Consider the following 24,324-nt stretch of genomic DNA (forward strand, 5'->3'; position numbering starts at 1 on the left):
CTCCCCAAAATACCCTCCAAGTTTTAAAAGGATTGGACCAGGGGGTCCAATTCTATGAGCCCCCAAAGAAGGTGCCCCTATCCTTCATTATTTCCAATGGAGGGAAGGCATTTAAAAGGTGTGCGGTCCCTTTCAATGTGATGGCCAGACCTCCCTTGGGAGTTCAATGATGCTTGTCCCAGCCTTGCTCCTGGCTCCACCCCCAAAGTCCCGAGATATTCCTTTAATTGGACTTGGCCACCCTATATGGAGCTTCCGCTTCTTGCCCCACATCAGAGCAGGCTCACGGCCAGTTCTAGAGGAGTAGCCAAGAAGGGAAAAGATCCCAGCTTCCTTCTGGTTGCCACACGGCCACCCCCAGCTTCCGGAACCGCCCTCTAACCTGGGGTGATAGGTCACATCACAACTCCGTGTGGCGCTTTGCCTGCTTTTCCCTTGCGGCCAGGCGCGGGCTGTCCCCCGCAAGTCCCTGCCTGTCGGCGGCGCCTTCTCCAGCTCGGCCGCAGTGGCGTCTTCAGCAGTGTCCTCCCGCACCTCTGTCGTCTTGCTTTCTCCAGCGGCTGCCACCCCCTCGTCCTGCTGGCTGTGCTGCCAACTATAAATGGTAAATTCGGGCAGGGAGGGGGCCATCCGGCTCAGGAAGTCGTAGGCAGGAAGGCGGGGCTTCCAGTCTTCATCGGATAAAGTTGCTGGGGGCGAAAAGGGCACATGGACATGTCAGGAGGCTGTTGGCAGCTGAGACAAGACTGGAGTCAGCAGTTGGGTGCTCTAATCCAGGGGTCCCCAACCTTTTTTGCGTTTAAACAATTTATTGGTAGCATATGGTTACAAAACTTAACTATTTCTTAGTTGTTGTTTTTCCCGCATTAACCCATATGACATTTCCATCCCCCCTTCCTCCAATGTTGACTTCCCCGAGGTTATAAATTCAAAATCAATACTAAAGGCACTTCTAACCGCTCAAAGTTCAATGTATATATTCTTACTAATAAAAAATTGTCCAATATTTCTTTACTTTCCAAGTTTTCTCCATATATCCTTTAAATTTTCTCCACTCCCTTTTGAATATCTCTAAATCATAGTCTCTTAGTGTTCTAGTTAGTTTGTCCATTTCACTCCACGATAAAACTTTCATGGTCCAGTCCCATTTCTCCGGTATTTTTTCTTGCTTCCAAAGCTGCGCGTATAATGTCCTAGCAGCTGATAGCAGGTACCAAATTAGAGTCCTGTCTTCTTTTGGAAATTTTTCTAATTGTAATCCAATTAAAAACGTCTCTGCCGTTTTCTTAAAGTCGTAGCCCAAAACTTTTTTGAGCCTGTGGGCACTATTGGAATTCTGACGCAGAGTGGGGGAGTACAATCACAAAATGGCTACCTCAGGAGGCGGAGCCAGGCACAAAATGGCTGTTGCAGGTCCTTGTGCCGCGGTGGTAGCTGCTGCCGAAGCAGTATTTTTAAAAAGAGCACAGCCAATAAAAACCTTGCTGGGCAAAAGCCCCCACCCACTTTGTATAAACAGTGGGCACCGGGAAAGATCCCAGCGGCTGCCATGGCAACCACAGGCCCCACGTTGAGAACTCCTGCTCTAGAGCGTTTCCCTGGAGTGAAGGATTTCTCCCCATGCAGTGTGACTTCCACACCTCTTTGCGTGAGGAGGGAGGCAAGAAAGCTGGGCTCCTCAGGAGGAAACCCTTCCATCTGTGGAAACACTTTGGTGGATTCAAGCCTATTCTGTCAAAACGAAATCTGCAATGTATTTACTTTATTTTATGTGTGCTCCAGCCTAGGCAGAAGGGCCCCTTCACCCTCATGATCAACCAAGAATAAACTCTTGTGTATTGTCTATACCAGAGGTCCCTGAACGTTTTGAGCCTGTGGACACCTCTGGAACTCTGACACGTGGAGATGGGCATAATCACAAAATGGCTGCCAGAGGAGGCAGAACCAGTCACAAAATGGCTGCCAGAGGAGGCAGAACCAACCACAAAATGGCTGCCAGAGGAGGCAGAACCAGTCACAAAATGGCTGCCAGAGGAGGCAGAACCAGTCACAAAATGGCTGCCAGAGGAGGCAGAACCAGTCACAAAATGGCTGCCAGAGGAGGCAGAACCAACCACAAAATGGCTGCCAGAGGAGGCAGAACCAACCACAAAATGGCTGCCAGAGGAGGCAGAACCAGCCACAAAATGGCTGCCACAGGAGGCGGAGCCGACACAAAATGTCAGGGAGTAAAGTTTTATATATAAAACTCAAATAAGCACCTCTTCAACATTCCAGGTCGAAGCTCAGTTAAGCCAGCATGCTTTCTAATCTGTGTAACCAATTAGAAGCCTGACAAGGCAAAAGCCCCACCTAGCCCTACCCATGTTTCAAAAAAAATTTGGCAGGTGCCAGGAAAGGTGTTCAGGACCCCTGTTCTACAGATTGCCAAAACTTCGGTGGTGTATGGAGAGGTATTCTCTTCCTCTGGAAATTCAGCAAAGCCAGAGCATATTCCAGAATGTTACAACAGCAAGTTTGGGGAGGTGGTTAAGAGCGCGGACTCTAATCAGGGAAAACTGGGTTTGATTCCCCACTCCTCCACGTGCAGCCTGCTTGTGTGGTCTTGAGTCAGCCACAAGTTCTCTGAGAGCTATTCTCTCAAGAGCAGTGCTTGAAAGAGCTCTCTCAGCCCCACCTTCCTCACAGGGTGTCTGTTGTGGGGAGAGGAAGGGAAGGAGATTGTAAGTCGCTTCGAGACTCCTTCGGGTAGTGAAGGTTAGGGTATAAATCCAGCCTCTTCTTCAAGTCCTTTTTGAGACAAACTGGCCATTAACAGCCAGAGATACTGAGAAACAGTAAGGATAGTGAAAAGTTTACTTACATGGCTTTTAGCAGAATGAATCTATGGGATCCAATCTATTGTGTTACTGCCATTCGATCTAGTACATTTTTTACCTCATGTATCCGATAAGAGGTCCCCAATCCCTGGTCCGTGGACCAGTACCAGTCTGTGGCCTGTTAGCAACTGGGCCGTGAGTTGTAGAATTATTTCATTATATATTGCAATGTAAGAAGAAGACATCATTGAATTTATATCCCACCCTCCACTCCGAATCTCAGAGCGGCTCACAATCTCCTTTCCCTTCCTCCCCCACAACAGACACCCTGTGAGGTGGGTGGGACTGAGAGAGCTTTCCCAGAAGCTGCCCTTTTGAGGACAACTCCTACGAGAGCTCTGGCTGACCCAAGTCCATTCCAGCAGCTGAAAGTGGAGGAGTGGGGAATCAAACCCCGTTCTCCCAGATAAGAGACCCCGCACTTAACCACTACACCAAACTAATAGAAATAAAGTGCACAATTGTGTCATCCTGCACCCCACCCCCGGTCTGTGGAAAAACTGTCTCCCACAAAACCGATCCTTGATGCCAAAAGGTTAGGGACTGCTGCTGTAAAGAACTCAGGAGTGGCATATATCATTCTCCTTTCCTCATTTAATCTTCACAACAACCTTGTGGGGCGGGTTTTGCTGAGAGAGCGACTGACGCAAGGTTGCCCCGCGAGCTTCATGGCTGAGGGGGAGGAGACGGGATATAAATGAAGGATAGAGAAAATTTACCTATTTTAGATGGTGTGGCGACACTGGGGGAAAAAACAATCACATCTGCAGTATTGGAGGGGGGGGGGAAATCTAAATTTATCTACTTAATTTAAATGTTTCTATTTCATCCTTCCATCCAATAGAGAATACGTCTGACAGTTCCTCAGTTTCCTTTCTCTAGTGGGGTTTGGTGGTTAGAGTTCTGGAGTAGGATCATCCCGGAAACCTGAGTTCGAGTTCCGACTCTATCCCGAAACCCAATGAGTGACTTTGGGTCAGTCACATCCTCTCAGCCTAACCTACCTCGCAGGGTTGTCGTGAGAATAAAACTGGGAAGAGAGAACCGTGGACGTCACCCCCAGATGACTGGAGGAAGGGAGGGATAAAAATGTAGGGGAAGGGAGATCTTAATGAATTTCCCTAGCCCTTGCAGAATCTGCTTCCTCACCACACCATCGATGTGCCTACTGCTGAGTGCCTTTCAGCAACTCCATTACTGTCATCGGTATGATGGGAACATATCCCAGGATGCAACAGGACCCGCGTTATCACACTGCCAGGAAGGAAAGGTCAACAGGACGCACTTTGTGGCACGACAGAGGGGTGTGAGAGGGAAACTGGAAACGAACGCTCCTTTCTGAGAGGATTCTGTGGTTAGAACATTTCTCTAAAGATGTCCCTCCTGACTCCAGTTTCAGAAGAAAATGGAATTTGGTACTCCATTTGTGACACAGGCCCATCTTACAGCATCAGTACATTATGGGATGCTTTAAGGAAAACCTTTCACGTTCTTGGGAGGAGAAAGTGGATGGCAGTCTGCCTCTTCCGGAATTTAAGGCAGTTTCGGTGCTCTTCTCTTCAGTCTCTCATACAAATCATTTTTAACGGAGCCACAGATAACACCTTCTTATGCTTGGATCGACACAGTCTCTCGAAGCTTCTACACCCAGATGAAAAGTGCCAAAACGGCCTTAAATTCTGGAAGAGGCAAGTTCTCTTTCTCACTTTGTGTGGACTTTTGCTGAAACCCCTCCAGGTGCCCGGCTCCGGGTCAACATTGATTAAGACGTCACTTTGGACATTGAAATTTACAAAGGAGTGTTAGAGCGTAAGAACATAAGAGAAGCCATGTTGGATCAGGCCAATGGCCCATCCAGTCCAACACTCTGTGTCACATAAGAGCAGCCATGTTGGATCAGGCCAATGGCCCATCCAATCCAACACTGTGTCACACAGTGGCCAATATATGTGTGAGTGTATACACACACACACACATATATACTGTGACTAATAGCCACGGATGGACCTCTGCTCCATATTTTTATTCAATCCCCTCTTAAAGCTGGCTATGCTTGTAGCCACCACCACCTCCCGTGGCAGTGAATTCCACATATTAATCACCCTTTGGGTGAAGAAGGACTTCCTTTTATCCATTTTAACCTGACTGCTGAGCAATTTCATCTAATGCCCACGAGTTCTTGTATTGTGAGAAAGGGAGAAAACCACTTCTTTCTCTACTTTCTCCATCCCAGGCATCATCTTGTCAACCTCTATCACGTCACCCCGCAGGCGGCATTTCTCCAAGCTAAAGAGCACCAGGTCTTAAGTAGATGTTGCCTGTGTGAACCTTGGAGTGTGGCTATTGCAGTCACTATACAGCGATATGCGTTGATACTTTGTAAAAGGACTTGACGAACGTACGTTTTCAGTGCTTCAAGAGAGCAAATATGCACACTACTGTATTTTTTCAGTGCATAGTCTGTTTCTGTATTACTTACACCCGGGGCCGGTGCATGGGAGTAGGTCAAGTAGGAAGAAGATATTGGATTTATATCCTGCCCTCCACTCCGAAGAGTCTCAGAGCGGCTCACAATCTCCTTTACCTTCCTCCCCCACAACAGACACCCTGTGAGGTGGGTGGGGCTGGAGAGGGCTCTCCCAGCAGCTGCCCTTTCAAGGACAAAGTCTCAGAGCAGCCTACAATCTCCTTTCCCTTCCTCCCCCACAACAGACACCCTGTGAGGTGGGTGGGGCTGGAGAGGGTTCTCCCAGCAGCTGCCCTTCCAAGGACAGAGTCTCAGAGCGGCCTACAATCTCCTTTCCCTTCCTCCCCCACAACAGGCACCCTGTGAGGTGGGTGGGGCTGGAGAGGGCTCTCCCAGCAGCTGCCCTTCCAAGGACAGAGTCTCAGAGCGGCCTACAATCTTCTTTCCCTTCCTCCCCCACAACAGACACCTTGTGAGGTGGGTGGGGCTGAGATGGCTCTCACAACAGCTGCCCTTTCAAGGACATCTCTGCCAGAGCTATGGCTGACCCAAGGCCATTCCAGCAGCTGCAAGTGGAGGAGTGGGGAATCAAACCCGGTTCTCCCAGATAAGAGTCCGCCCACTTAACCACTACACCAAACTGGCTCTCCGTCTAGGGGCGCCACCTGGCCTAGAGACGCCATGAGGTGCCCCCTCTCCTCACCCGCTAACTTCCTGACCTGGCTGAGGTTTGCAAAGCCTCAGCAGGGGGGGGCACAGCAGCGAGGGCACTCAGAGTCCGGCTCGGAGCGCGCCTGCTGCCGTCTGGGCCTTGCTGGGGAATGGGAAGCCTCGGTGAAGTTGAGGGGGGGGGGAGCAAGGACAGACCAAGCTGCACGTTCTTGAGAGAATGCGCGGCTCAGGCTGCCCCATCCCCGGCCCTCTCCCGCTTCAGAGAGAGATGGGGAGAGGTCCTTCCAGCTCCCTTTGAAGTGGGACAGGGCCGATGTGGGCCGAGCGCTTGCGCTTCATGCCCCCGATGACGTCATTGGGCCGCGAGTGCAAAGCGGGCACGAATCCACACCTTGGGGGAGGGGGGGACAGGGGAGCGGGTTTCAGCCTGGGGCCAGGCCTGCTCACACCGAAGTCTGTTTGTATTAGAACAAAGCCGGAGTCAAGTGGCACCTTTAAGACCAACTAAGCTTTTATTCGGAATGTCAGCTTTCGTACGCTCTTAAGCAGACTTCATCAGGCAAATGGGAACGGAAGCAGCAGTTCTTAATCTAAGCGGGCGGTGTAGGACCTCGGGGATGTTTTTAGCAGATTAAAAGAATCACAAATAGGGATCTGTGTTTGTTAGCGTGGGACGAAGCAGGCCTGAAATAACACCGGAGGGTGATAAAAAGCAGACTGTTGTTGCAGGTGCGAAGTGCCATAAATCTAGGTAACGTTCTGTTTGTATTGTTCGCTGTATCCCCTGGAAGTCGGCAACCCAACATTCATAGGAGAAGGACTGCCTTTCCTTTTCCTTTGGGGAGACTCGTCCCCAGGGAGGGACGATGGCTCAGTGGTAGAGCATCTGCTTGGGAAGCAGAAGGTCCCAGGTTCAATCCCTGGCATCTCCAAAAAAGGGTCCAGGCAAATAGGTGTGAAAAACCTCCGCTTGAGACCCTGGAGAGCCGCTGCCAGTCTGAGAAGACAATACTGACTTTGATGGACCGAGGGTCTGATTCAGTATAAGGCAGCTTCATATGTTCATATGTCCCCTGCTCCCACTTTGCCAAACATTAAAACGAAGCTGGGACTTTTACATAATTGCCGTTCGTAATAACGACATGATACATCGTCCCTTTTATGCTTTTCTCCAACCACAGCCTCACTGGCTTTCAAGTCACACTTCCCTCTCTTGAGGACTAGAAACCTGCTTTAAACGATAAATAAATAAGAAAGGAGAGACTGCTGAGATTTTGGGGATGCTGCATTCAGTAGCCAATACCAATTCCCCCTTTTGCCCAGCACGGACAGAATAGATGCGCACGAGCTTTCTCAAGAGCAGCTTGTACAACACTCTGCATCACTTTTTTTTCCGTTTCGGGGGACTGTCTCATTTCTGTGAGCAACAAGATGCGTGAACTGGTAATACTTTGATTTCTTTTCTCTTGAGTGACTTTTTGGGGTTGTTATAGGGTCTTCCAGCTGCAGATATGGGCCTGGATCCAAACAACTGAGACATGACTTATAGGCGCGGAGGGAGAGATTACAGATGTTTTCCTAGGAACTGCAGGAACATTCAAGAGTGGTTTCGGACATGGAATTTGGAGAGAGGGAGGGGGCATAGAAAACGCTACAGGGCGAACACACAAAGCCCGTCATTTGAGTCAAGAGGAAAAGTAGGGTGTGAACAGAGCAGTGTGGCGTAGTGGTTAAGAATGTCGAGCTAGTTTGGTGTAGTGGTGAAGTGTGCGGACTCTTATCTGGGAGAACCGGATTTGATTCCCCACTCCTCCACTTGCAGCTTCTGGAATGGCCTTGGGTCAGCCATAGCTCTCTCAGAGGTTGTCCTTGAACGGGCAGCTGGTGTGAGAGCCCTCTCAGCCCCACCCACCCCACAAGGTGTCTGTTGTGGAGGAGGAAGATAAAGGAGATTGTGAGCCACTCTGAGACTCTGAGATTCAGAGTGGAGGGCAGGATATAAATCCAATATCGTCTTCTTCTTCTAATTTCTGGGATCCACCCCATCTTGTGCTGTGGAAGTTCACCTTGGCTGGCTGCACTCTCTCAGCCTAGCCTATCTTGCAGGGTTGTCATGAGGATACAACAGCGGAGAGAAGAATGATGTCGGCTACTTTGGATCCCCACTAGGGAGAAAGGTTAGGTATCAATGAAATAAATTTAAATAAATAAAATAAATGAGTTCTTCTGGCCGGGGAGTGAAAATCCCCCAATTTGAATAGGATTTCTTGCAAAAGGAATCACATTCTCAGTAAATTGCCCATGTACAGGCTTGGATGAAGGAAGGTCGAGTCGGGGAAGGGCTGTAGCTCAGTGGCTGAGTATCTGCCTGGCATGCAGGAGGTCCCAGGTTCAATCCCCGGCATCTCCAGTTAGAAAGGGCCAGGCAGGAGGTGATGGGAAAGACCTCCGTGTGAGACCCTGGAGAGCCATGAAGTCGGGCTGTAGCTCAGTGGCTGAGCATCTGCCTGGCATGCAGGAGGTCCCAGGTTCAATCCCCGGCATCTCCAGTTAGAAAGGGCCAGGCAGGAGGTGATGGGAAAGACCTCCGTGTGAGACCCTGGAGAGCCATGAAGTCGGGCTGTAGCTCAGTGGCTGAGCATCTGCCTGGCATGCAGGAGGTCCCAGGTTCAATCCCCGGCATCTCCAGTTAGAAAGGGCCAGGCAGGAGGTGATGGGAAAGACCTCCGTGTGAGACCCTGGAGAGCCATGAAGTCGGGCTGTAGCTCAGTGGCTGAGCATCTGCCTGGCATGCAGGAGGTCCCAGGTTCAATCCCCGGCATCTCCAGTTAGAAAGGGCCAGGCAGGAGGTGATGGGAAAGACCTCCGTGTGAGACCCTGGAGAGCCATGAAGTCGGGCTGTAGCTCAGTGGCTGAGCATCTGCCTGGCATGCAGGAGGTCCCAGGTTCAATCCCCGGCATCTCCAGTTAGAAAGGGCAAGGCAGGAGGTGATGGGAAAGACCTCCGTGTGAGACCCTGGAGAGCCATGAAGTCGGGCTGTAGCTCAGTGGCTGAGCATCTGCCTGGCATGCAGGAGGTCCCAGGTTCAATCCCCGGCATCTCCAGTTAGAAAGGGCCAGGCAGGAGGTGATGGGAAAGACCTCCGTGTGAGACCCTGGAGAGCCATGAAGTCGGGCTGTAGCTCAGTGGCTGAGCATCTGCCTGGCATGCAGGAGGTCCCAGGTTCAATCCCCGGCATCTCCAGTTAGAAAGGGCCAGGCAGGAGGTGATGGGAAAGACCTCCGTGTGAGACCCTGGAGAGCCATGAAGTCGGGCTGTAGCTCAGTGGCTGAGCATCTGCCTGGCATGCAGGAGGTCCCAGGTTCAATCCCCGGCATCTCCAGTTAGAAAGGGCAAGGCAGGAGGTGATGGGAAAGACCTCCGTGTGAGACCCTGGAGAGAGGCTGCCAGTCTGAGTGGACAATACTGGATGATTGCTCACGAACTGACCGGAAGTCTTCTTACAGCTGCTACAACGGCTATAGCAGCTCTGTGGAAAACAAACACCCGACCATCACTTGAACTCTGGTTTACAAAAACCTGGGACATTTTAATCATGGAGAAAATCACGGCACAACTTTCCTTGTCCGGCATTTTTGAAGAAAAATGGCTTCCGTTTCTGGAATACACTGAATCTAAAAACATCTTACCTATTAACACAACTTACCTTCCATTCCTCTCGCTGTAATTCTTTCTAACATGCTGTCTCCTCTTTCTCTTTTTATTTAAATATTCCCTTTCGTTCGGCTTGGGATGGAACAAGGCATTATTCGTAGCCCAATTACCAGTTCATTTATCCTTAATACGATGTTTATTTATCGACTGACTGATCGACTGGCGAACCGGACGTAATCTTAAAATGCTAAAGAAGATGTCCTACAATGTTATACATACCACCAAATTTTGCAGCACAGTAGAATTTTGTTATATATGGAATTGAAAGTTCTGTCTGACTTGGAATTTTTAAAATAAACTTATATGTTTAAAAAAAAATACTGGGTGGATTTTGCTCCTGAGGGGGCTAATCTCAGCTTTGAACCTTTGGGAGAGCCAGTTTGGTGTAGTGGTTAAGTGTGCGGACTCATATGTGGGAGAACCGGGTTTGAGGAAGGGAAAGGAGATTGTAGGCCACTCTGAGACTCTTCGAAGTGGAGGGCAGGATATAAATCCAATATCTTCATCTACCTCACAGGGTGTCTGTTGTGGGGGAGGAAGGTAAAGGAGATTGTGAGCCGCTCTGAGACTCTTCGGAGTGGAGGGTGGGATATAAATCCAATATCTTCATCTACCTCACAGGGTGTCTGTTGTGGGGGAGGAAGGGAAAGGAGATTGTGAGCCGCTCTGAGACTCTTCGGAGTGGAGGGCGGGATATAAATCCAATATCATCTTCTTCTTCTTTGGACGCCCCAAATTGGAGCACGTGCGAAATAAGAGCGTTTTGGCTCGCTGGCCACACCCTGGCAATACTCACTGCTGGGAACTTCCAGGCCGGACTTGAGCTTCTCGATCCAAGAGAGGACGTTGGCTTCGGTGATGGACTGACCAGAAGGAAACGCAAACACCTGACCCCCGGAATGGGGGTTGACCCAAACGAGGAGAGGCAAGGGAGGGAAAGGACTTCCAACATAGGCCTTCAGGATCCCTCTGCCCACGGGGGTGTTCTCGCTGCAGGAAAGAAGAGCGGAAGAGCAAGGAGCAAGTTAGGACTGGGATGGGAGACCACCAAGGAAGTCCAGGGTTGCTACACAGAGGCAGCCAATGGTAAACTGAAAAAAAAAGGGAAAGGAAAGGTCCCCTGTGCAAGCACCAGTCATTTCCGACTCTGGGGTGACGTTGCTTTCACAATATTTTCACAGCAGACTTTTTACGGGGTGGTTTGCCATAAGAACAGAAGAGAAGCCATGTTGGATCAGACCAATGGCCCATCCAGTCCAACACTCTGTGTCACAGAAGAACATAAGAGAAGCCATGTTGGATCAGGCCAATGGCCCATCCAATCCAACACTCTTTGTCACATAAGACATAAGAGAAGCCATGTTGGATCAGGCCATTGGCCCATCCAGTCCAACACTCTGTGTCACATAAGAACATCAGAGAAGCCCTGTTGGATCAGGCCAGTGGCCCATCCAGTCCCACACTCTGTATCACACTATACCTGATCTCCTCGTCTGAAGAAGTGTGTTTTTAGCACATGAAAGTTTAACTTCTGAATAAAAGTTGGTTTTAAAGGTGCCACTTGACTCCTGCTTTGTAAAATGCTCTCTCAAGTGAGACAAAGAAAAGGTAGAGGTAGTCCCCTCTACAAGCACCAGTCGTTTCTGACTCTGGGGTGACGCATCACGACGTTTTCACTGCATACTTTTTATGGGGTGGTTTGCCCTTGCCTTCCCCAGTCATCTACGTTTTCCCCCCAGCAACCTGGGGACTCATTTGACCGACCTTTGCTCATCTCTTGCCTTAAAACCCTGTGGGGTCACTGTAAGTTGGCTACAACGTCCGCTGTTAGAAAGGTTCCCTGCCAGATCAAATAAACTCAAATTAGATTGTCAGACAGGAACCACCAAACAACAAGACAGGTGGGCTAGGGTCTGTTCCCAGGCTGATAAAGAACGCAAAAAGCGGGACAGATAGGCCAAACTGTAAATCTTTTAACAAATTTTAAAAGTGACTTTTAAAAAACGGTTTAAAGGGCTAAATGATAATCTTTTAAATTCTTTTTTTACTGTTTTAACCCTCAAGTCATCAAATTTTAATACGCAGGTTCTAAAGCAGAACGGCCCTGAAGAAATCCCGCCTGTTCCATTTCCAACAGATATCCCTGTTCTAACCATTTACACAACCTCACACTTAGGCTGCAACCCCACACGCTAAATAATGCCCTTTCCACGCGCTTTCAATGCGCTTTCCGACCGGATTTTACTGTGTGAAGTGGCAAAATCCAGTTCGAAAGTCCTTTGAAAGTGGATTCAAAGTGCATTATTTAGTGTGTGCGGTTGCAGCCATAGATACTTGGTGTATAATTTACAAATGGTACTTTTAAGGTTGTTCTAGATGGCTAAAGCCCTATATTACCTTTAAAGCCCTATATGGCCTGGGACCTGCCTACCTGAAGGACCGTCTCTCCCCACATGTTCCCCAGAGAGTACTGAGGTCTGGGACTCAAAACCTTCTCACCATCCCCGGGCCGAAGGAAGTCCGTCTTAAGACAACTAGAGACAGGGCCTTTTCCACAATGGCCCCTACATGGTGGAACCAGCTGCCGGAAGAGGTGAGGGCCCTGCGGGACCTTGCTCGGTGTAGTGTATCGTCAGCTACACGCGCCCATGCGCAGAGGCGACTGGGCTGTCCCAGGCGCTCCAGCGTAGGGCGCGGAACCCCCCGCCAATCACCAGCTGTGGCGGGAAGTTTAACGGGTCAGGATTGGCCTGTCCTGTCCAGAAGGCTGTACCAGGGATTGTACATAATGGGACCCGGCCCGCATGTTCGCTCTCTTGCAACGTGCTCCCAATAAAGAATGTTGCCCTATTCGCGTCTCCCGTCTGAGTACGTTACACTCAGTTCCGCAGGGCCTGTAAGACAACCCTCTTCCGGCTAGCCTACGCCTGACTGGGAAATAAATGTAGCTTATTAGACTTCTGCGACTCATACTGTTTAGATGTGATGTTAAGATTTTAAGGCTTAGGTTTTTAAATGCTGCTCTGATTTTTTAAATGTTTATATATGTAATAATATTTTAAACTCTGTTTTTATTGTTTGCTGTGAGCCGCCCTGAGCCATTTTATGGGAAGGGCGGGATAGAAGTCATAGAATGAATGAATGAATGAATGAATGAATGAATGAATAAATAAAATGTTCTGGTCAATGACTGTAATAATAAACTGAACTGTTGTGAACTGCTGTTGTGAGCGACGACAGCACACTCCAGGGCTGCCGCCTGGACAAACTAGGAAAGTGGAGGATCGCACCTCAAAAGTGAAGTCCCCTGAGCCCACCGCGTGCTTACAGGTTCAGCCAGCAGGCGAGGAAGGATTGGCGGTTCTCCTCTTTGGCCAAAAGCCTAATCACGCCTTCATCTGCCTGGCTTAGAACGCCGCTGCTGAAGAAGATGACCATGGGCTTCTGCGACTGGAAGTACTCTGGCAGGTTTCCCACGGTGATTTCCGGCTGCAACGGGAGAACAGAAGGCACCGATGTGGCGATGTTGACGCCCGATCCAGAGAAAAGGCCTGCATTTTTTTTACCCATCGCCAGGGCTTTTTTTTTGTAGCAGGAACTCCTTTTCATATTAGGCCACACCCACTCCTGATGAAGCCACTCCTCCTAGAGATTACGGGGCTCTTCTTACAGGGCCTACCGTAAGCTCCAGGAGGATTGGCTACATCAGGAGTGCGTGGCCTAATATGCAGGCCTTTTTTTGTAGCAGGAACTCCTTTGCATATTAGGCCATACAGTCCTAATGTAGCCAATCCTCCAAGAGCTTACAGTAGGCCCTGTACTAAGAGCCCTGTAAGGAATTCTAGCAGGACCTCCTTTGCATATTAGGCCATACCCCCTGATGAAGCCAATCCTCCTGGAGCTTCCAGTAGGCCCTGTACTGAGAGCCCTGTAAGGAATTCTAGCAGGACCGCCTTTGCATATTAGGCCACACACCCCTGATGTAGCCAATCCTCCTGGAGCTTCCAGTAGGCCCTGTACTGAGAGCCCTGTAAGGAATTCTAGCAGGACCTCCTTTGCATATTAGGCCACACCCCCTGATGAAGCCAATCCTCCTGGAACTTCCAGTAGGCCCTGTACTGAGAGCCCTGTAAGGAATTCTAGCAGGACCTCCTTTGCATATTAGGCCACACCCCCTGATGAAGCCAATCCTCCTGGAGCTTCCAGTAGGCCCTGTACTGAGAGCCCTGTAAGGAATTCTAGCAGGACCTCCTTTGCATATTAGGCCACACCCCCTGATGAAGCCAATCCTCCTGGAGCTTCCAGTAGGCCCTGTACTGAGAGCCCTGTAAGGAATTCTAGCAGGACCACCTTTGCATATTAGGCCACACACCCCTGATGTAGCCAATCCTCCTGGAGTTTACAGTAGGCCCTGTACTGAGAGCCCTGTAAGGAATTCTAGCAGGACCTCCTTTGCATATTAGGCCACACGCCACTGATGTAGCCAATCCTCCTGGAGCTTGCAGTAGGCCCTGTAAGAAGAGCCCTGTAAGGAATTCTAGCAGGACCACCTTTGCATATTAGGCCACACACCCCTGATGTAGCCAATCCTCCTGGAGCTTCCAGTAGGCCCTGTACTGAGAGCCCTGTAAGGAATTCTAGCAGGACCTTTCCTTTGCATATTAGGCCACACACCCCTGATGTAGCCAATCCTCCTGGAGTTTACAGTAGGCCCTGTACTGAGAGCCCTGTAAGGAATTCTAGCAGGACCACCTTTGCATATTAGGCCACACCCCCTGATGTAGCCAATCCTCCTGGAGTTTACAGTAGGCCCTGTACTAAGAGCCCTGTAAGTTCTTGGAGGGTTGGCTGCATCAGAGGTGTGTGGCCTAATAGGCAAAGGAGTTCCTGCTAGAATTCCACCCCTGTCTTTGCATATTAGGCCACACAGTCCTAATGTAGCCAATCCTCCAAGAGCTTACAGGACTCTTAGCCCAAGGCCAAAGTAATATCAAACATGCTTAAAACATTAGCACTCGTTGGTCTTAAAGGTGTTTTCTTTGTATCTCTCCCACGGGATCCAGGGAACTGGGCAAAGGGAGCTCTGGCCAGTTTGGTGTGGTGGTTAAGTGTGCGGACTCTTATCTGGGAGAACCGGGTTTGATTCCCCACTCCTCCACTTGCACCTGCTAGCACGGCCTTGGGTCAGCCATAGCTCTGGCAGAGGTTGTCCTTGAAAGGGCAGCTGCTGGGAGAGCCCTCTCAGACCCACCTACCTCACAGGGTGTCTGTTGTGGGGGGAGAAGAAGAAGAAGATGATATTGGATTTATATCCCGCCCTCCACTCCGAAGAGTCTCAGAGAGGCTCACAATCTCCTTTACCTTCCTCCCCCACAACAGACACCCTGTGAGGTGGGTGGGGCTGGAGAGGGCTCTCACAGCAGCTGCCCTTCCAAGGACAGAGTTTCAGAGCGGCCTATAATCTCCTTTCCCTTCCTCCCCCACAACAGACACCCTGTGAGGTGCCTGGGGCTGAGAGGGCTCTCGCAGCAGCTGCCCTTTCAAGGACAGAGTCTCAGAGCAGCCTACAATCTCCTTTCCCTTCCTCCCCCACAACAGACACCCTGTGAGCTGGGTGGGGCTGAGAGGGCTCTCACAGCAGCTGCCCTTTCAAGGACAACCTCTGCCAGAGCTATGGCTGACCCAAGGCCATGCTAGCAAGTGCAAGTGGAGGAGTGGGGAATCAAACCCGGTTCTCCCAGATAAGAGTCCGCACACTTAACCACTACAGCAAACTGGCGTAGGAGATTGTAAGCTGCTCTCTGATTCAGAGAGAAGGGCAGGGCATAAATCTGCAATTCTTCTTCTTCTTCCTCCTTCTTTCCCCAGGGGACCAGGAGGGGGAGGAGCCTCAGCCAACAGAAGGAAGAGAGGCTTGGCTCAGTAGCTCTGCTGTGCGATTTGAGAGAGCTTGGCAAAGCAAGCTCTCCCTCCCCAAGAGAGGAGCCTCAGCCAACGGAGAAAACAGAGGCTTTGCTCTGTAGTTCCTGTGTGGTTCAGCATGCCTTGCAAAGCAAGCTGTGATGCAGAAGGAAGCAAGAGAGAGGGAGAAGGAAGCAGATGACAGCCAGTTGCTCGAGGGTCTGATAGGAGCCCTTCGGGGGCCTGATTCGGCTCCCGGGCCGAACATTCGACACCCCTGCTCTAGAACAGAGAGAGAGCCGAAGCCAAAGTTGCACTCACGAGTGGATCCAGTAATGCACGTCGGACGAGTTCCACCACATCCTGGGCGCTGTGTTTTGAGAGGCGGATGGTGTCCCTCTTGGAACTTCCCGGCCTGGCTATCAGCACTGCTGGAAGTGGCGCCTTGTATTTATTGGCACTGGAAAGAAAAACAGTTTCAGAACCTACGACCTTCTGCATACCAAGCAGATGCTCTGCCGCTGAGCCACGGACAGTCCCGCAAACCAGACCCAGCAAGGCTCCCACCGCCAAACCCAATGCAAGCACGCGGCCAACCTACAGAACTGCGGCGTCCTCTTCGCTGTAGATCCCGGTCCTTACGTGTCCGTTCAGGGCGACCGCAGCTTCGACGAAAGCTTCTTTGGCTGTCAAAACACAAGACCCAGCTCGGAAAGGCACCCAAGAAGAGCAAGGTGCTCCGCTGGAAAGGGGAAGTTTGCACCAGCTACAAAATGTAGCGAAGCAGGCAGGGCCTTGCCCAGCCGCTAGGCAAACTAGGAGTCTGCCTAGAGCGCCGGCCTTCTGGGCGCACTGAACGGGGTGCCCCCCCATGTGACTCAGTGACGTCATCGGTGCAGAGGGGGGCTCCGAAAATTAGCCTTGTCTAGGTTGCTGGGCAGTCTGAAAGCAAGCTGAACGCCAATTGATCTTCAAGGCTTGGGACTGAGGCATGGTGCGGGGGATGGAGCAGTGAACCAGGACTAGGGAGAGCTGGGTCCAAATTCCCCAAGCAGTGATGAAGCTCGCTGGGTGATCCCAGGCCAGTCTCCTTCTCTCAGCCCACTCTGCCTTGCAGGGTTGTCGTGAAGCTAATGTGAGAAGGAGACGACGGCAGATTTATACCCTACCCTTCTCTCTGAATCAGAGACTCAGAGTGGCTTATAATCTCCTCTATCTTCTCCCCCTACAACAGACACCCTGTGAGGCGATATAGGAGATTGTAAGCTGCTCAGATAGATGGATAGATAGATAGATAGATAGATAGATAGATAGATAGATAGATAGATAGATAGATAGATAGATGATAGATAGATAGATGATAGATTGATAGATGATAGATAGATAGATAGATAGATAGATAGATAGATAGATAGATAGATAGATAGATAGCTAGCTAGATAGATAGATAGATAGAGAGAGAGAGAGAGAGAGAGAGAGATAGATAGATAGATAGATAGATAGATAGATAGATAGATAGATAAATTTATTGTAATTGTTCTCAACAAAAGAGAGCAACGAAATGAGGTGCTCTTCCACAAACATACCAACACATCAAACACACATAACCGCGTCCCCCTTTCCTCTCCACCCCAGCCTCTGCCAGCCCGTCTCCCCTCCTCTCTCGACAGAGGCAAACGCCCTCCAGCGACGGGCCTTCCAATTCGGCCCATAACGGAGTCCTGCGGTTTGGTATCGTACATGATAAGCTCGGCTTCTTGCTGGCGGAAGCCGACGGGATATTTCTTGGCTCTGTCTCGCGAAGGCGAAGATGGGCTACTCCTCACAGGCGTGCCAGGCCCAAATGGCAAGAAAGCAGCGCAGCTCCTGCCAGTTTGACGCAGCGCGGGAGTGGCCAAGCCGTGGCTCTTTCACATATATTGTATGGCTCTCCAAGCACCCACGGTCCATCAGCCAGCTTGGAGAAGGCGTTGCTCTCTTTAAATCACTTCTCCAAGCCAAGCCAGCCAGAGTCTTGGAGAATGCATTTAAAGTTGCTTTCTTTCCACCTCTCCCTCCCTCCCACCTTCAATTCCCCTTCCTTCCTTCATGTCTTGCAGCTCTGAAACACTGGACATGCATGTCTGGCGGCTCTCAGACACTGGACGTTCATTTCATGTGGCTCTTACTTGCGCAACTTTGGCCACTCCTGGTGTAGTGGTTAAGCGTGCGGACTCTTATCTGGGAGAACCGGGTTTGATTCCCCACTTGCACCTGCTGGAATGGCCCTGGGTCAGCCATAGCTCTCGTAGGAGTTGTCCCTGAAAGGGCAGCTGCTGTGAGAGCCCACTCAGCCCCACCCACCTCACAGGGTGTCGGTTGTGGGAGGGAGAAGTCATAGGAGATTGTAAGCCGCTGAGTCTCTGATTCAGAGAGAAGGGCGGGGTATAAATCTGCAATTCTTCTTCTCCCTCTGCTGGGCCAGACCTGGGATTGCAGTTCTCCTCGCTCTGGCTGACCCTTGTCTTCCTTTCTGGGTCAGGAGTCTCCAAGAGCAGCCTGCAAATCACCTCTGGAAAGTTTACAAGCTGAGCAAGGGAGAGAGCGCCTGTCCCTTCTGTTTCTCTCTAGCATCTGCTATTCCGAGGTGCACTGCCCCTGGATATGGAGGCTCCATTGAGCTATCAAAAGCCATAAGGACTCCTGCTTTCCAGGAACTTGCCTAATTATCTTTTAAGTCCATTTCTAAAACAGAAATAACCTGAGAGGGTTGTTGTGAAGGGGAATAATCATAAGAATTGTACAGTTGGAAGGGACCTCCTGGGTCAACTAGTCCAACCCCCTGCACAATACAGGAAGAGCTTATACATATGGATTTTTATTTGCAGTTGTGAGGCTTTTTTTTGCAGTTGTGAAGTCTTTGTGAAGCCCATCAAAGTCAAATCGAACATAAACACATAAGAGAAGCCATGTTGGATCAGGCCAGTGGCCCATCCAGTCCAACACTCTGTCACACAGTGGCAAAAAAACAGGTAAGGACATAAGAGAAGCCATGTTGGATCAGGCCAATGGCCCACCAAAACTCTGTCACACAGCAGCCAAAAAACCAGTTATGAACATAAGAGAAGCCATGTTGGATCAGGCCAATGGCCCATCCAGTCCAACACTCTGTATCACATAAGAACATAAGAGAAGCCCTGTTGGATCAGGCCAATGGCCCATCCAGTCCAACACTCTGTGTCACATAAGAACATAAGAGAAGCCATGTTGGATCAGTCCAATGGCCCATCCAGTCCAACACTCTGTGTCACATAAGAACATAAGAGAAGCCATGTTGGATCAGGCCAATGGCCCATCCAGTCCAACACTCTGTATCACATAAGAACATAAGAGAAGCCCTGTTGGATCAGGCCAATGGCCCATCCAGTCCAACACTCTGTGTCACATAAGAACATAAGAGAAGCCATGTTGGATCAGGCCAGTGGCCCATCCAGTTCAATACTCTGTCACACAGTGGCCAAAAAAACAGGTAAGGACATAAGAGAAGCCATGTTGGATCAGGCCAGTGGCCCATCCAGTTCAATACTCTGTCACACAGTGGCCAAAAAAACAGGTAAGGACATAAGAGAAGCCATGTTGGATCAGGCCAATGGCCCACCAAAACTCTGTCACACAGCAGCCAAAAAACCAGTTATGAACATAAGAGAAGCCATGTTGGATCAGGCCAATGGCCCATCCAGTCCAACACTCTGTATCACATAATAACATAAGAGAAGCCCTGTTGGATCAGGCCAATGGCCCATCCAGTCCAACACTCTGTGTCACATAAGAACATAAGAGAAGCCATGTTGGATCAGTCCAATGGCCGATCCAGTCCAACACTCTGTGTCACATAAGAACATAAGAGAAGCCATGTTGGATCAGGCCAGTGGCCCATCCAGTTCAATACTCTGTCACACAGTGGCCAAAAAAACAGGTAAGGACATAAGAGAAACCATGTTGGATCAGGCCAGTGGCCCATCCAGTTCAATACTCTGTCACACAGTGGCCAAAAAAACAGGTAAGGACATAAGAGAAGCCATGTTGGATCAGGCCAATGGCCCATCCAGTCGAACACTCTGTGTCACATAAGAACATAAGAGAAGCCATGTTGGATCAGGCCAATGGCCCATCCAGTCGAACACACTGTGTCACACATAAGAACATAAGAGAAGCCATGTTGGACCAGGCCAATGGCCCATCCAGTCCAACACTCTGCGTCACACATAAGGACATAAGAGAAGCCATGTTGGATCAGGCCAATGGCCCATTCTGTCGAACACTCTGTGTCACATAAGAACATAAGAGAAGCCATGTTGGATCAGGCCAGTGGCCCATCCAGTCCAACACTCTGTGTCACATAAGAACATAAGAGAAGCCATGTTGGATCAGGCCAGTGGCCCATCCAGTCCAACACTCTGTGTCACACAGAAACCAAAAAAACCCAAGAGCCATCAGGAGGTCCACTCGTGGAGCCAGGACACTAGAAGCCCTCCCACAGTAAAATCAAAGACAGGCCTTACCGTCACACATGCTGGGGTCAAATAATCCTAGAACGGAGACACCAGGAGACAGATGTGGGGATTTGCCACTTAAAAATTCTTCCACTTCTCCAGGGGTCGTCAGCCTCACTGGACTGGGAGTCCTGCTTCTAAAAAATACAAAACAGACACCAGGCTGAAGACTGGAGAGGCAGGGAGGTGTATTCGTTAAGAGTGTCAGATCAGGATCTGGGAAGCCCAGGTTCGAATCCCCTCTCTGCCACGAAAGTTCGCTGGGTGACCTTGGGCCACTCACACACGCTCAAGCATAGCTTTGCTTAGGACGGCAGTGTGGGAGACCCAGTTTCATATCCCCTAAGGTTGCCAAGTCTGACTCAAGAAATATCTGGGGACTTTGGGGGTGGAGCCAGGAGAAGGATGAAGGATGGTGGCTCAGTGGTAGAGCATCTGCTTGGGAAGCAGAAGGTCCCAGGTTCAATCCCCGGCATCTCCAAAAAAGGGTCCAGGCAAATAGATGTGAAAAACCTCCGCTTGAGACCCTGGAGAGCCGCTGCCGGTCTGAGAAGACAATACTGACTTTGATGGACCAAGGGTCTGATTCAGTAGAAGGCAGCTTCATATGTTCACATGAGTAAGGGGGTGGCTGTCATGGGTGCTGGGGACCCTGCAGAGGAAGACGAGTCTGCAGAGGAAACTGTACCCCTGCCACCTGCACCAGTACCCCTGCCTCCTGCTGAAGAAGATCCCAGCCCCCCTGCCTCGCCCTCTCGGGTGGCTCGTGTGCGTGACCGCCTCCGTCAGGACCTCAGGGATCGGAGGAGGGCAGCACGCTCACGAGCAAGACGCTCCCTGAGCCCTGAGTTTTGAGAAGATTCTGGCCCTCCTAAGAGCAAGGATGCTTGAGTTGTAACAGGATCCTGGCTGCCTCCCAGAGCCAGCAATTAGCCCAAATGGGCAACAGCCAGCTGAGGGCTATATAGCTGTGGGCTTTGGGAGGAGGCTTTGTGGAAGCAACTAGTCATCTCCCTGATGTTCTACCATCCACTCCGGCTTGACTTTGGTTCCTGACTCCCTGACTTTGGCTTTTGACTTCTGGACTCCCTGACCTCGGCTTCTGGACCTCGGACCTGCGATACTTGCACAGCAATTTGGATTTGGCACCTCGGACACTCCTGCTTGCTGGCTACAGACCTCGGACTGCCTCTGGACTTTGCCTGACCCGGCCCCAGCCGTGACAGAGGCAAGCCCAACTGAACTCCAAAGGGAGTTCCGGCCATCACATTTCAAGGGACCCACGATCCTTTCAAATGCCTTCCCTCCATTTGGAATAATGAAGGATAGGGGCACCTTCTTTGGGGGCTCATAGAATTGGACCCCCCCCCCCCAGTGCAGACTTTTTGAAACTGGAAGATTATTTTGAAGAGAGTCACCAGAAGCTATGCTGGAAATTTGGTGCCTCTACCTCAAAAAGCAACCTCACCTAGAGCCCCAGATAGCCGCGGATCAATTCTCCATTATACCCTATGGCAGGGGTGCCCAAGGGTAGCTCTCCAGATGTTCATCGTTTTTGCCAAGCGCCGAATGCAAGCAGTCCTGGCTTCTCTTCAGAACCATGAGAATTAGAAACTTGGACCGGCTTGTCCTTTTAAACGGAAGCCAAGGCTCCGAAGGGAGACCAGTTCCAACTGAGACCACTCCGCGCACATCCCTTTGTATGTCCAGGAGTGCCAGTGGTCCGGATGGGTCCACTACTGTGGGCACCACTACTGTGCCCACAGTAGTGACCCTGGAGCAGGGGCGGCCAAACTTGCTTCATGTAAGAGCCACATAAAATAAATATCAGATGTTCAAGAGCCGGCAGGCAGGCAGGCAGGAAGGCAAATAGATGAGGGAAGGGAGGGAGAGGTGGAAAGACAGCAACTTTAAATGCATTCTCCAAGCTGCCAGATGGCTCATATGAACATATGAAGCTGCCTTCTACTGAATCGGACCCTCTTTGGTCCATCAAAGTCAGTCTTGTCTACTCAGACTGGCAGCGGCTCTCCAGGGTCTCAAGATGAGGTTTTTCACACGTATTTGCCTGGACCCTTTTTAGTTGGAGATGCCGGGGATAGAACCTGGGACCTTCTGCTTACCAAGCAGATGCTCCACCACTGAGCCACAGCCCTTCATGGCTCTCCAGGGTCTCAAGCGGAGGTTTTTCACGCCTACTTGCCTGGACCCTTTTTAGTTAGAGATGCCGGGGATTGAACCTGGGACCTTCTGCTTACCAAGCAGATGCTCCACCACTGAGCCACAGCCCTTCATAGCTCTCCAGGGTCTCAAGCTGAGGTTTTTCATGCCTACTTGCCTGGACCCTTTTTAGTTAGAGATGCCGGGGATTGAACCGGGGACCTCCTGCTTACCAAGCAGATGCTCTGCCACTGAGCCACCGTCCCTCCCCAACCTTTATCATGTTCCCCTGTAGTTTGGCTGCTCTATGAAGCTGCCTTCTACTGAATCAGACCCTGGGTCCATCAAAGTCAGTATTGTCTACTCAGACTGGCAGCGGCTCTCCGGGGTCTCAAGCTGAGGTTTTTCACACCTATTTGCCTGGACCCTTTTTAGTTGGAGATGCTGGGGATAGAACCTGGGACCTTCTGCTTCCCAAGCAGATGCTCTTCTACTGAGCCACCATCCCTCGGCTCGGAGAATTGATTTAAAGAGACAAATGCCTTCTCCAAGCCAGCTGATGGGTGGTGGTGGGGGCTTCAAGAGCCACTCAATATGTGTGAAAGAGCCACGGTTTGACTGGTTTTTATAGTTCAAACTCTATGTAAATTTGCTATGGTGTACTTTTTAGTTCCATGCCAATAAAGGTATTTAGACTGGATTGGATTGAGAAAAACAGGTTGCTTACCTGTAACTGATGATCTTCGAGTGGTCATCTGTGCAGTCACACACATGGGTCTTGCCGCAGGCAACGGATCCATACCTCGGAGCTCCAATAGCTCGCCTATAACGTCTTTTGGCGCGCTTTCCTCCCGCTCTGGGGAGCAGGCAGCGACCGCGCATGCCTGGAGCGGGGGGAGAGCGCCCATTCCACTCAGTTTCTTCCAGCCGCCGCCGGCACTGACACTATACAAGGTTAAGGAACAATTACAAGAGGCCAGCAGCGGGGAAGGCTGGGTGGGCGTGTGTGACTGCACAGATGACCACTCGAAGATCATCAGTTACAGGTAAGCAACCTGTTTATCTTCTTCGTGGTCTCTGTGCAGTCCCACACATGGGTGACTAGCCAGCTAGATGACCTGGAGGAGGGTGCTGGTAAAGAAGAAAGTTAGTCACAGGAAGCAATCAGATCATATGTAATCACGCAATCAACCATCATGTGACATGGTATGCAGCGAAAAGATGGAAGCGAATGCACTCACCCCTGGCTTCAGTGGAAGATGGATCTGAGGACCGCTTGACCGAAGGAGGCGTCACGTCTCGCACGAACGTCCAGCGCATAATGGGAGACGAACGTGGATGGAGAGGACCAGGATGCAGCCGCACAAATGTCCTCTAGAGAAACGCCTTGTAGAAAGGCCGAAGACGTCGAGACCGCTCTAGTAGAGTGGGCCTTAAGGCCTTCGGGCAAAGGCTGTTTAGCCAGTTCGTAACACAACCTGATGGCACTGACTACCCACTTCGACAGACGTTGGGTAGAAATTTTAAGACCCTTGTGAGGGTTTCCATAGGCCACAAACAGGTTAGGGTCCTTACGGAAAGGTTGTGTACGGTCAAGGTAGAAGGATAAAGCCCTTCTAACGTCCAAGGAATGCAGGGCTCGTTGACCCTGGTCGGATGGGTTGGAGAAAAAGGTTGGTAGAGAAGTTGAGGTAGATAGGTGGAACTGGGAGACAACCTTCGGCAGGAACGCAGGGTCCGGTCGCAAAACAACTTTGTCCTTGTGGAAAATGGTGTAGGGAGGATCGTGGCGGAAGGCGCATAAGTCACTTGCCCGTTTGCCCGAGGTAAGGGCTACGAGCAATGCTGTCTTCCAGGAAAGAAGGTTGAGGTCTATGGTAGCCATAGGCTCAAAAGGGGGTTTCATCAGGCAGGAAAGGACTAACGATAAACTCCAAGTCGGAACAAAGGGCTTAACAGGTGGGTTGAGGTGCAACATGCCTTTAAGAAAGGACTTTG

At 50.5% G+C, this 24,324-nt stretch overlaps 1 protein-coding gene across 1 annotated transcript in view; it reads right to left on the reverse strand.

The window, feature by feature from the left end:
- Positions 1-400: 400 nt before the first annotated feature.
- LOC132588730 (thioredoxin domain-containing protein 16-like) overlaps positions 401-24,324 on the reverse strand; it is a 91,310-nt gene continuing 67,386 nt past the window's right edge. Inside the window, 7 exon segments of the mRNA XM_060261118.1 lie at positions 401-453; positions 456-689; positions 10,530-10,723; positions 13,062-13,222; positions 15,956-16,094; positions 16,236-16,320; positions 20,176-20,303. Coding sequence (XP_060117101.1) covers positions 401-453; positions 456-689; positions 10,530-10,723; positions 13,062-13,222; positions 15,956-16,094; positions 16,236-16,320; positions 20,176-20,303 — 994 coding nt within the window.

Source organism: Heteronotia binoei, chromosome 21, assembly GCF_032191835.1.
Source record: "Heteronotia binoei isolate CCM8104 ecotype False Entrance Well chromosome 21, APGP_CSIRO_Hbin_v1, whole genome shotgun sequence".
In the NCBI taxonomy this organism is placed as follows: Eukaryota; Metazoa; Chordata; class Lepidosauria; order Squamata; family Gekkonidae; genus Heteronotia; species Heteronotia binoei.